Source organism: Gobius niger, assembly GCF_951799975.1.
Source record: "Gobius niger genome assembly, chromosome: 9".
In the NCBI taxonomy this organism is placed as follows: domain Eukaryota; kingdom Metazoa; phylum Chordata; class Actinopteri; order Gobiiformes; family Gobiidae; genus Gobius; species Gobius niger.
In genome coordinates, this window is record NC_136860.1 from 21,922,938 (window position 1) to 21,936,563 (window position 13,626).

General features: G+C 41.0%; 1 protein-coding gene across 2 annotated transcripts in view; it reads right to left on the reverse strand.

Moving 5' to 3' along the window:
• fgf14 (fibroblast growth factor 14) overlaps positions 1-13,626 on the reverse strand; it is an 86,504-nt gene that overhangs the window by 23,026 nt on the left and 49,852 nt on the right. For both annotated transcript variants that reach the window (XM_079563548.1, XM_079563547.1), the window contains exons 2-3: positions 7,751-7,861; positions 5,863-5,966 (exon numbers count right to left, since the gene is read on the reverse strand). In XM_079563548.1, the coding sequence (XP_079419674.1) occupies positions 5,863-5,966; positions 7,751-7,861 (215 nt within the window). The remainder of the gene's footprint in view (positions 1-5,862; positions 5,967-7,750; positions 7,862-13,626) is intronic.

A 13,626-nucleotide genomic window follows, 5' to 3' on the forward strand; every position in this document is an offset into this window, starting at 1 on the left:
GCACAATCCACTTCCATTGTTTATACGCATGCTTCAACAATCCTCTGCATTCTCTCTCTTTTTTTTTATGTTCTTTTTTAGTCCCACCAGAAATGTACAGTCCGATGCCTTACTGCACCTTAAATAAACAGTGTGCGAGAGATGCTGCGGGAGTTTGGGCTTTAATGGAACTTAATTTGCTGACCTGGAAACAGAGGACAGGAGCGTGCCCATACGTATTCATGATTTATTGTTCAGAGGAGCAGAAAGCCCGCAGGTATTGAGGAGAGCACGGCTCGGGGACGCCCGTGTGTGCTGTGACGCTGCTGCAGGTGGAAAACACAGTAGGGAAATACTCTGAAGCTATGGAAATACAATGGTACATTTCTTTGTACCATTGACAGGGCCATGTTTGGTGTCGCTGGCGTAGTTCTTTATAGTTTGATAAGCTGACCGTAGTTAAGTTGCTCTTGTAAGGCAAGCAACATGTAACCTGGAAATTCCCAATGTGTTAGCGTGGCTTTAAGTATATTGTGTTGCCTCTAAGCTCTCCTCGACAGTTCTTAGTTCATCCTTGACACTTCTCCTCCTCTTCACTAATGCATGGCGCAGCTCCCTGCGGCTCTTATGTCCAACAACTTTCCCCACTCTCCCTCTCTGATGCTGCAGTAAAGGCAAAAGGACCATCGCTTTAGAAATAATGAGCTCCCGACCTCTGCTAGTGCTAGCCCTGACTCCTCCAGAGGCTAAATCACCTGAGTAATTACCATAGGTGCCAGACATTCAGGGAAATTTCACAGCTGGTCATTGCGTTTGGCTATGAGGTGTCCCCATTGTAGAAAAGCAAGTTGTTATAAGGACTTAACATCTGAATTCAAACACTGTGTTTAACCCTACATGCGCCTGAATGTGTGAACAAAGCATGTTTGCAATTAACACCAATATGACATGTTAACACAAAGCCTTATGTGAATGTGTGAAGCCTCATAAGCACATGTTCTGTACATATGTGTGCATTCATGTGTGTAGACGTGTCACATTCTGTTTATATGTTTATTTATGGATCATGCAGTCGTATTGTTTTGCATGCGTTCTCCTATGAGAACATCTTTTACTAGGCCTGTGCTGTTGTACAAAGAGACACAAAAAACTCATTAAAATTAATAGCCTTTACATTTTTGCGTGTAAATCAAATCACTATTCCACATTCAGAAATCTATGGTTTCTCATAAATTATTGACGATATAAAAATGTATCTAAAGATTCATATCAGGACACTCAAGGCTCAATTGATAGTAATTCCATTTCCAGTTTGAGCGCATGCCATTGATTCCATTTGTGAGCATTGGACTTAGTGAAATAGGAAAAGAAAAAAACATCCTCAATTCCAATACATTTTATTTTCTTTGAAAGCCTTCTCAAAGGACAGACAGAAATATGGCAGGTTGTTCAACAATCAGACTCTGCTCTAAATGTCGGGCTCACAGCCCAGCTGTAATTGCAGCAGCTCAGGCCAATGTAATAATTGATTAACAAAAAAATATTGTGCTGTTGGACCAGGACCAAAACACTTCTGGTTGTAGAAATAATTTAACTCTAACATTTAGTCGGAGAGTTTGCCAAGTGCTGTGTCACATTTCTTACACCTGTTTTTCCTCCTGTTTGGCCTGAAATGAGCACTTTTTGATCAGATTAGTCTTCGATCATTCTATGTCCTGAACTTTATTGAAAGCAGAGACACTTTGAATGACTCTTAACTTATGACTTATGATGTGTCCTCTGTCAGTTTGCTCTTGAAACCTGCCTTTTTTAGTAATATTTTGTTTGCCCATGATAGAACAAGATGCTACCGAGTGGTTGAATTAGTCAAGCAGTGAATAATGGTCTTTATTGTCTGTGCAGTTTTTGTTGCTCAAAGTGATCTATTATTTATCTATTTTGACAGTGCCACATACAACAATATTAAGGCCATTCAACAGTATCTTAAAGCAAAGCACTGTGTCTCGTTAAACTTCTGGATAAGATTAATCACTATTGACTTTAAACCAAGGGAATATTCACCAAGGACACTCACAGCATCCTTCCTCCTTGTCTTCCTTCCTCGTGCTTTCGATTTTCATAAATGAATGCCAACCAAACATGTCCTCAGCAGTCCCCCGGAGCTTTCATACATATTTGAATTGTGCACTAGAAGAGGACTGCTAAAAAAAATAAGACCCAAACAAATCAAGCTACGGACCCTGCACAAAGAGCTGAATGTTTTTTGGAAAAATATCTAATTGTGATTTTGTATTTCAGTGCACATTTTAAACACCTCTAATCTCCTCTCGGATCCCAAAATCAAAGGCATATCAGACCATGTTTGTAGCGCTCTAAACTACACACATGATAATACCCTATGTAGACAAATCCCCTTGAGAACATTGCATTATATACTTGGAGCAATTTTCGCAATTTCATAATCTACAACCAATGCCCATTCTTTACTGCTAAAAGATGCAGGACACTGGTAAAGATGACAACAAAATCCGCACAAGAGAGTTGCATTCAGTGGCTCCACCATTTCATCATGTGCACAAACATTTTCAACTTCCCCACTCTGCTTCAGGGGAGTTTCCATATCAAAATCCCAATATAATTAAAGATTTCATGTTTTTATCTCATTCAATTTGTCTGTTTTGCATAACAAGTTCCAACACATGTATCCAGGGACTACGCGATCTGATGGTGAGAATCGCTGCCTTGTGATTACAATCCATTAGGAAAAAAAAAGAAAAAAAAAGCTTGTTCATTTTTTTTTCTTTTTTTATCTTTTTTTGCTGGGAGCAGCCCGGAGCAGAAATTAGCCGGGACTTTATTGGCTCGGATACAAAGGGGACAGATTGAAAAGGAGTGCAAAAGGGCTGGACTCTCTTGCTTTATTCGGCGCCGCGCTCTTTGTCTGAGCGGGCACTTTGATGGTATCGCCGCCATTTGAGCCACACGCCGAGCCCTCTGGGTGACGGACATAAAGGAATATGATGCACTGTAGGAGAGGTCTGAATACTTCCCAAGCATTTGCTGAAAGCCGTTTGGAATCGCAGAGGCAATGTCTTTTGGTTGAGATAAATTTCATTTCATTAATTTTGTCCATAAGACTAAGTTACATAACAGGCTGATTGTCAGAAGGGGAGGAGCTTGTGTATAGAGATGGGAATGTGTGGGGAAATTGCACAGTATTATAATGCAATCCACTGAAGTAAGGAGTATGGATCACTCTGCACCAGCCCTCAGACATGTTGTAGACAAATATCTTTTGCAGAGACTGTACAGTAGAGTCTGTGCTCATTTGTAGCAACATTTCTCTTTATATGGCATTCATCGAAAAAGCTCTCAAAAAGCAAGTGCATCGTGATCCAAAAACACCTAAATGGAAAAAGGCACTCATTTGCAGAGGAACACTGGGTAATTGCAGGAGTGCTTGTTTCTCGGCTCAGGCTGGATGACAGAAAAAAAAAAAAAAAGGCAGAGAGGTAGAGAGGAGGATGAACATTGTACAAGGCTGCCATTACGGAGCCAATTCACACACCAAGACGTCGCGCAGAGACCTCTGAGGGGGCGGACGGTAGTTAAAAGTAGTGCGTCCATTAGCACAGACTCACGAGCTGCAAATGGAGGAGACCACAAGAGCCCTGTGTACCCGCCCCGCCGTACATCATGAACCCGCAGACACTCAACAGTTGTTTCAACAAGCTATTATCAAGTATTTGTGAGTTGGAAAAGGCCTGCATGTACTTTTATCAGCAGTATACATCTTCATAATTTTGAGTGGTTTTGTTACTTGCTTTGCAGTTAATTTTATCTGTGAAATTCATCAACAACGTCAGCAACCAACCAATACAAGTCATTTACAGGTGTGCCAATAAGTTTGCACACCCTGGTGGATTTTTTTTATTTTTGCTTCATGGCCTTTTTTCCCTCGTGGTCAGTGATGTTGTGAAGTCAATTATTGTGAAAAAATGTGTGAACTCATTTCAAATCACCATAACAAAATAAAATACCAAAATGACCCTGTTGAAAAGTGTACACACCCCAGTTCCTAATACCATGCATTGCCCCCTTTAGCATCATTGACAGCTTGGAGCCTTTTGTGGTAGTTGTGGATGAGGCTCTGTTTGTAATCTAATGGTATACAAATCTAATAGGCCATCATAGGCACTAAAATGCACCATACTTACTGGGAAATATGGAGGTGTTTCGCTGATGCCAGTGGCTCCAGCAGAATAAAGTGAAGGTCCCGTTAGTGGCCATCTCAGTCTCCTGACCTCAATACCATTTAACCACCGTGGGGAGATCTCAAACGCGTTTTATGCAAAACAGCCCAGGAACTTACAGGAACTGGAGGCTTTTTGCCAAGAAGAATGGACTGCTTTACCATTAGTTTACACAGAACCTTCTCTGCGACAACCACAAAGGACTCCAAGCTATCACTGATGTCAAAGCGGGTGTACACTTTTCAACAGGGTCATTTTGTATTTTATTTTGTTATGGAGATTTTTTTCACAATAAATGGCTTCACAACATCACTGACCATGAGTGGGAAAAAAAGTTGTGTTTTCATTCTTTCCAAAAAAAAATAAAAATAAATAAAACATCCACCAGGGTGTGTAAACTTATTGGCAAAACTGTTTGTGTCAACACTGAACACGAATGGTAAATGGGCTGTGTGTGCACTTGAAGCTGACATCGAACTGAAAATCCTTACTGTACACTTACTTGACAAAACACATTGAATTCTGGGCCAATCCTCTCCAAATGTAGCTCATTCTGTGCTTAACTCCCGCGGTGATTAAGTGGCACAGTGACACCGAGGAATAACGGAGCATTGTACTGTGAGCCGCCTTCACTTTAACAAATGGAGATGGCGATTCCCACTCCCGCTCGGAGGATTAGGAGCATAAGGACAGTTAGGGGAGCAGAGACAGTCAGAGTGATGCATTCTCCCGTCTCACAGAGGAGCTCCACACCTGCAGAATTGTCCTTTTACTGATTGATTTGATGGACTAGGAGGGACGCACTGTGAAAGTTTCGCTGTGAGCATCAGGCCTGCACAACTTTTGAAAAACATCTAATTGCGATTTTTCTGAAATGTACGGTATTGTGAGTTGGAATTTGGACTTATTCAACAACAAGGGAAAGTCCTGAGTCACTGTATCTAAGCTGTACACAATAACAAATCTATTTCATATACACTTAAAGAGCAGATGTAGAGGAGTACCTAGAAGCGATACGAGGCGTTGTGGGAATTGGAACACCAGATGTAATTTTGAGTTTGGAAATACTAACTCCGGACAAAAACAAATGTGTTCTTCTTATCATTTAAAGATATGAGTTCACTTAAATATGGGTTTATCTGCCATTACAAGAGTTAGAAAAAATATCAAATCAAGGGCCATATGACTTGTTTCTGATATTCAAATGCCTGACAAATTGCTCAAAGGGCATTTTTCAGCTTTATTTATTATGCATGTAATATTTTATGTAACGCAAAACATCACTGAACATGACAGGGAGATGCGCTTTCCTCCTCCCTGTAACCTGAAAGAAATGATATTCCGATCTGGAGGAGAACTCTGGGGGTGTATAGACTGACAAAATAGGGAATTTCTGTCTAATGGGATCCCTAACCTTTAGAGAAATGCAATTACCCTGTTGTAAATGTGGTATTTATCTGAACGTGCTCCGTGGTCACAATGAACCGGTGACGCTCCTCTGATGTATTTATTCATGCAGTATCTGCATTTAGAGGCAGAGCAATGTGTTGTGTAAACAGTACAATGAACAGCTCTATGTTGCTCATTACATTGTTCAGAATACAGTCAAAAGCAGAAGGAAATAGCTTACTGATGTGTACAGGAGGCCCTCCCCGTTCATGGCGATGTATAACCCTGTCTTCACGGACTGAATGGCGACAACTCTGAGGCCCACAGGAATAAGGTTGAATAAAGCTGAAAAACAAGAATGAAGATAGTTTATATAATGATGTCAAATGCACAATTTAAAGCAGCACTAAGTAACTCATGCACCTAGAGGCCATAAGCGCCACTGCAAGTGTCGTAGCATGTTGCCTTTTTTTGTCCATAATGTATTGTCCGTGAGAGTAAATACTACGCTGACAGAAAAGACAGAGAGAGAGAGGGACATTGTACATCTAATTACACAATTACTCAGTACTTAGATGGGAGACCGTTTGGGTACACCAGGAAGCCTGGGTGAATGTGGTGTGTGAGTGAGTGATTGGTGGTGGTCGGAGGGGCCGATGGCGCAGACTGGTTGCCTCACTTCCGTCAGTCTACACCAGGGCAGCTATGGCTACAACAGTAGCTTACCACCACCGAGTATGGAGTGAACGAATAATGACAACAGAGTGACGCTTTGAGAAACTTGGTAATACAGGCTTGTAAAGCACAATACATGTGTAAGGCATTATGATTATGATTATTATTATGATTATTATTAAGATTATTATTATGATTATTAAACAAGTTAGCTTGAATGTATTTTGCCAAATTTGTTGGCCTGGCAAGATCCACATGCATGAATTATAGGTATCTTTTTGATTTGAATAAAAATCAAATGTATAGGTTTTCGATTATTGTTCTTTCAGGCTATATAAACCACTTGAGGAAAACTTCTATCTGTATCTATATTCTATTCTATCTTTAATTTTGCATTAAAATTTCAAATTGTGTATGTGTTGAGAAAAGACCCCTCGTTTTCAGCAAAAGCTAAAAAGCTGTGCTAATCTGCGCAGGGAAGTGATTTTGACAATGTTGCATTATACAGGCCCTTTAACTCACCCCGACATGTCTGTGATTGTCTCTGTTGTATTTGGATAGTGAGCAGATAAAATGGAGATTGCCTGATACACATGACTCCCATAGAGGAAACACCTGTAATGGGCTACTTGGCTGCAGACTTGGACCTTGTTGTAATGACCATTGTTACTTCACAACACAACCTTAGCCCGCTTCTAAGTATATGCATTGGGGACTTGAAACGCTCTTTGATGACCACCATTGACCCTGAAAGCAATTGGTATTGGCATGTTTGAAGCCAAGGGGAAAAAAGCCAAAAAAAAAGATTGCCTCTCCAAGGCTTCGAGCTAAATCCACATCTTGAAAGCCCGTTTTATCCCATGCATTGTGTGTCTGTTCTATTATTGCCTTAGTTTTAAATAAGTGATTTGTTTCTGCCCAGTCAATTGTGACATCTCCCCCGTGTGACAGCGCTGGGTGACACAATGCTAAGTGTCAGGCCGACGTTAGCACCCGGTATTGGAATCAAATTAACCAGGTAGCCTAGAGCGCTGTATAGGAGGCCTGCCGGAACAAGCTAATAATACCTTTTCTTTGTGTGTTAAGCCCACTGTTTTCTGGTCCAGTTCTCTCATATGGCTGAGACAAGCACCGGATGACTCACTCACAGACAACATTTTCTACCAAAGACCAAAGAAATGGAAAAGAAAGGTATGAATAAGAAGTTAACCTTGGATAAGAGCACTTCACCCGGCGTCTGTGATAGTGTACGAGTGAAACCAGTGGAAGCTCTTACACGCAGAGAGTGCTCTATTGTGTCACTCATCAATGTGTTTATTTGGTTAGCAAGATTATAGTTAAATGAAAAACTGCTGAAATGAGGATAAAGCAAACACCAGTGTAATTATAAAATGGGATTGTGTCGGCTGACGGTATAGCGTGTGCAGTAGAGGGCCATCTGTTGTGGTACTTACAGGAATTACTGCTGTCATCCTTGGTCCCATCAAGCGAGCCATCGGGGTTCATTTGCAAGTAGTATCCCTGCCTGCAATATAACCTGGTTACTATACCCTTGAGCTGGGGATCTGCAACAGAAAAAGGGAGAACAAAGACATGTTTTTACTATAGACTGCAAATTCAGAAAAGATATCCAGTTTGGAATATAGTGTAAAATGTATAAGTGATACGTAACAGAAAGTTATTGATGCACCGCTGCTCTGGGGTGGCATTGAGCGATTCACCCCTACACACACCCATGATTAAGCTTATTTTGAGATTTCACGACCAACATGTGAATTGGCAAGGCTACTTCATGTACTTTATATACAGTATATATATCCCAATTTTCAGTCTGTAGAAAAGCTCTTGATGGCAGCCATACCATTTTCACATGCAGCTACAACAACCTGTAACTGAACACCCAGGAGCCCCACGGTCCCTTCTCGCCCTGACAGACTCCCCCACCCCCATATCCATCATTGACTCCTTCCACCCAGGACCTCAAATTGTAGCCAGCATCAAGAAAGCCCAGCAGAAGATATTCTGTTGCTTGAAACTGAAACAGTCGACCAAGGTGCTTGTGCAGTTTTACACAGTAATTATTGTGTCCATCCTCACTTCCGCCATCACCGTGTGGTACCACGGCGCCACAGCTTGGGACAGGAATTGACTGCAAGCTCCCAATTCACCTGAACCTGAACATCTCCAGAACCAGGAGGCGTTTAGGTCGGATCATAGCTGACCCTTCTCATCCATGGACTATTCAACCCTCTCCCCTCAGGCAGGAGGCTACGGTCCATCCGTAAACCCATCCAGTGTTAAATTGTTATTTTATCATCTTTTATCTTGATCTATTTTCTATGTTTTAACATCCCATGAAATATTGCAATATTGCATATTATAGATTTGTGTTTTGTTTTTTGTTTTTTTAAGCCAGGGTTCACTTCACTGTCCAGAAGCACATTTAGAAAACAGTGAAAACATTAACTGCTAAACCTTTACAAAAATGCAATTGAATATAAGGAATATTGTCTATTATCCAGACCGATCGTGGACATTCTACTGTAAAAAGATACAACATAATTGGGTTGTAGAAAGTCCCAACATGTGGATGCTTTTCAACTCCACAAAAACACATGGGGACGCTTCACAAACTTCTCTGCATTTTCCCACTCAATTCCCAGCAGCCAACTTTCCAGACACATAAGCCGTGCCCTGCTCAGAGACAGGCCAACCAATTATCGGCAGCAGAATTAATCCGTGGTTGCCTGAAACCCATAATGAACCCAACAGCACCCTCTCTGGGCCCTGCGCGTGTAGGGAGAGAGGAGCGTGTCTACTGTCGCTGCAGGCTGACCCAACAGGGCAACGCACACTCCCTATCTGAGTGAATAAAACATTGCATTTTTAGGATTCATGTATTGCCAATACCCGAATTATTACATTATTTCATGCTTTTTTTCTGTCGGAATGATGAGTAGTCTATTCATAATACAGTGGGAGGAAAAAGTCAGTACACTGTTTGGAATTTGTTACATTTCTGTTTTAATTGGTCATTAATGTGGTTTGATTTGGTCTCATTTTTAGACCATTTTTCTAACAGAGGATTTATTAACATTATGATGTTTAGAGATGGTTCTGTCATCTTTTCCAGCTTTATACAAATCCAAAATTCTTGATCATGGGTCTTCAGAGAGCTCTTTTGATTGAGGCATGGTGCAAATCAGACAATGCTTTTCAACATTGTTTTAACCAGCATATGTTTTTCTGTGGCAAGGGCTGCTTTAAGCCACGCCTCAGTGATCAGCGATTGGACTTCAGGTTGGCTCACAACTGACTCTAAATCTGCATAAATTTGTCTTATTAGCTCATGGAGGTGTACTCACTTATTCCTCCCTGTCCTGTGAATGTTTGCATGTTGTGGCCAGTGAAAACATGATAAAATGTAAGTGTTTGGGTGGTATTAGTTAAAGCAGACACTGTTTACTCATTTTTGTGATTTTAATAAAGATCAGACCACATTTTATGAGCAATTTAGGCAGAAATGTGAGAAATTCCATACAGTGTCCTCCCACTGTACCTCATACTTGAGTGTTTTGGGGGGACTTTACCCATGTGATTATTGTAACCATGGCCATCAGTTACCACTCACTCACTACAGTCACACAGGCAGTGGGTGAAGTGTCCAACCCAAGTCTGCACCTGTTGAACCACCAACCTCTTGGTTATTGGACCGTCCCACTCTCCAATCTGTCGGCCCACTTTACTTTGTATTTTGTGCATTTGAATAAGTCAAACAAAAACAAAACAATAAACATTAATAGCCAGGTTGTTCCCAAACCATAGAATAACTCGAAACGCGCATAGGGAATCACATGCGGTCGACTACCATCAACATTATCATAGCGACAGCCATCACAGCGGATTCCACTCCAAGAAAGCCTGGGGGAAAGTGAACAATCAGCTTCACCTAAGCTTATGCCGTCCTCTCTGTTATGTGTGTGTGAAAGAAAAAGAGAGAACTCTGAGGTCTCCATGAGGGCAGGAAGGGCTTTTTTTCTGCCGCTGTACCGCTCAGGGCAAGCCACTTCTGAAAGGACTCTGATGGCCTTTCACTGCCGCTGTCCGAAAAGAATAAAAAATACATCTTCGATCATGTGTCCATGGCAGACTTCTCCTTATATATATATGTATATATAAAAAATAGAAAAAAGTGTATGGATGGACTGCTTTGCTGCTTTGTCGCATACCAAAAAGTGGTGCTGAAAGAAGAATTTGACTGTCAGAGTGGCGGGAGTAAGTGCGGAGCAGCCTGACAGGGAAATGGTAGAATCCTTTTGCATTACAATGACATGGAGCTGAAGCAAGGTAGAGTGCAATGTGCAAGTGTCTGCCGGGTAACAGAAAAGTGTGTCAGAAAACTGATTTCATAATTATATGTGCCCATACTGCTCATTTAGGTTCTTCATGTGTTTTTGAAAAGGTAAAGGGTTAGCTGGAAAACAGTAGATCACAGATTCGCTGGATCTATAGGAGCTCTGTCAGACAATATTTGTTTGGCTTTGAGCAGTGGGTTGTGGGACCTATAAAAATGGGTCTCTCTCTAATCTGTTTGGATTGCCACAACAAGGACGTCTTCAGTCTGGAGGACAAGAGTGACCAAGCAGTGCTTCAATGAGATGGGGAAGGACAAAGACAAGATCAAAAATGGTGTTCTGGGTAAAATCAGGTCATTATGTACTGCTATTTTGGAAATAGAAAATTCCTCTGTAGAATTTAGGATATGCCGTTATGGTCGGCAAAGAACAGTACAAGTTTTTCATCTAGGTTTATTGGCTCATTGGCTTTATGAAACAGGATAGTAAAGCACACAGTGGTGAGAGACATTGAGCAAATTATCAGAGTCAAGAGACATACTTTTGACACTAAGGCACTGACCTGTACTATGTGCAGGGGCAGCAACTACATTTTCATGTGTGGTGTTTGGAGTGGCTCTGTTTCATCCTGTGACTGTAGTTTTCTATTGTCAAGATTTCAGAGTTGTCGTTCGCTTTTCAGAGGCTTCTACTGGCTCATGTGATCTGATTTTGGTGGTATTTCAACTCTGGCCCTGAGAGGAAGGGGCAGGACTGTCTTCGCTCCACCTCATTCCTGTTTAACTCTAAGCTGTTTCACCAACCAGTTGGAATGGTTGGAAGTCGGACGACATTGCAGTCTTTAGTGCCGCTGAGAAGCAGAGTTAAATGGATAAGTCTCTCGCGTGAGCTTTTTATGTGTTATTGGTTAGATTGTGTATTGATACGCATGCTTTGTAATGATCAGGAAATCATACTTTGGGGGGCGGGGCGACATTTGCCCAGAGGCACTGATTGGGGAAATGGGTCAAATTTTCCTACAGGGACCACGTTATCCCTATGAAGTAAGACATGCACAGACACATTCATTTAAGATAAACATAAAGTAGACAATACATATTTTGTATAAAGTTGAAGTACTGAAGCAAAGACATCAAATATCAATTTTAAAAAGGCATAAACTTTTATTTGACAGATAGTGTTGCATAGGAATAAGGCACATCTTGCACCATCACAGTGCATTCTGAAACGCACCTGAACTCCTGCTGCCTTGATTCTTAACAATGCCCATGGATTTTTAATGCCTGCACTCGTCCCTAGAGGAACACTGCACCCAGAGAGCTAACCTACAATCGATTAATGACTTTGATAAGCAACGTTTAAACAAAGCGTGGGAGGGAGATTGATTTTGAAGACGCATCAGCGAGGGGCCATCTGTAATAATTAAAACTGCAAAACTGGCTTGTGGCTTTGTGAGAAAAGCCCCTCTCCTTTGTATGGATGCCAGTGTAAATCCATGTTTGGGGTGAGCCTGGCTCTTCCATGGCTTTATAAATCATGTGATGTTGGCTGCATTCCCCCGGGGTGCACTGGTGAGTACATCTCTCACATAGTTTCAAACCTATATAATATTACTGAGCCAACGCCCCCAGCTCTCTTTTTTATATGACATATTCTCAGGAATCAACCACCATGTAATATGTAGGTCCATATAAAGGAAACAAGACTTGGGAAGTGGCCACACTGCAAGAAAACAAGTTCATAATTCAGTTCAGAGTGAAAGAACAGGATTAGCTTGGATAAAAGTCTACCTCTACTAGAGGTGACACTAAGCATACCTAAAACCTGTATGTAAACATGCATATAAAATATTGCCATCTCTGTATATAACAATGTGCTAGAGAACTTATTTTTGTTATTATCATTTATGGATTAAGTCTATAACACTAAAACCTACAATATACTGTAGAGACATTTGTCACTTAGTTTAAATGTACCATAACGGTGCACTTTAATTTACAACACAGTAATGGCATGGCAATAGGATGGTAACTTTAGTTAAAAAAGATCATGTAATTTGCAGCCCTGTTTTCATATTATTTCTAAGTCAATTACACAGTGCATGTGGGTATAGGAAATAAAGGAGCAACACTATGCTCATCCATAAGAGAAATTCACACACACCTTGCAAATACAACTTAATAAAGAGTCAACATTTTACCACAGAGGGCTTCACCAGGCAAATAATATTAACTTACTACAGTATTTACCTTATGAAGGCATTATGCTGAAACATGAAGTCCTTTTTATGTAACATTTGCAAGGCAATGTGTTCTCTTGTTGATTAATATCACTGAGAAAATTATAGCAATGTTTTGGTTACAGACAATCTCTATACAAAATTATTACTCATATTATCATGAAATTAATTTTGTGGGTACTTTTAGGTACATTTAACCATTGTTTGTTGCCATGCCGGATTGTAGCGATGGACTAATTTGCATCTGTTGTCCCCCATTCTCACTCTCAAACACACTTTCACTCAACCTGGCCTTTTGTACATGATTTTAGTAGTAGGGGAAACCAGAGTACCCAAAAGAAACCTACGCTGACAAGAGGAGAACATGCAAACTTTTGCAAACATGCACATTTCTAAAACCATGAGCTCCTTTGTGATAATGAATTAAGAATGGCAGCGCATGTTAGAAATCCCCACGCTCCAAAGTCCCCTTCAGTTGTCAATTCAACAGCCTCTACGTGTTAACTGTATCTATACATCTCCATTTATCACCAGTCAAGTCTACTCAGACACTGTGCGGCTCTCCTCATCAAACTGGTATTAGCATTTTTACAACAACATGCTTGTCCTGTTTCTGCCTGCCACTTTGTTTCTAGGGAGACGGAGTAGTGCTTTGGCAGCACCAGGGGGTTTCCTCGGCAAACAACGAGCTTCAGAAATATAGCTTGCTAAATAAGTGCAGTTTTAACACACATTC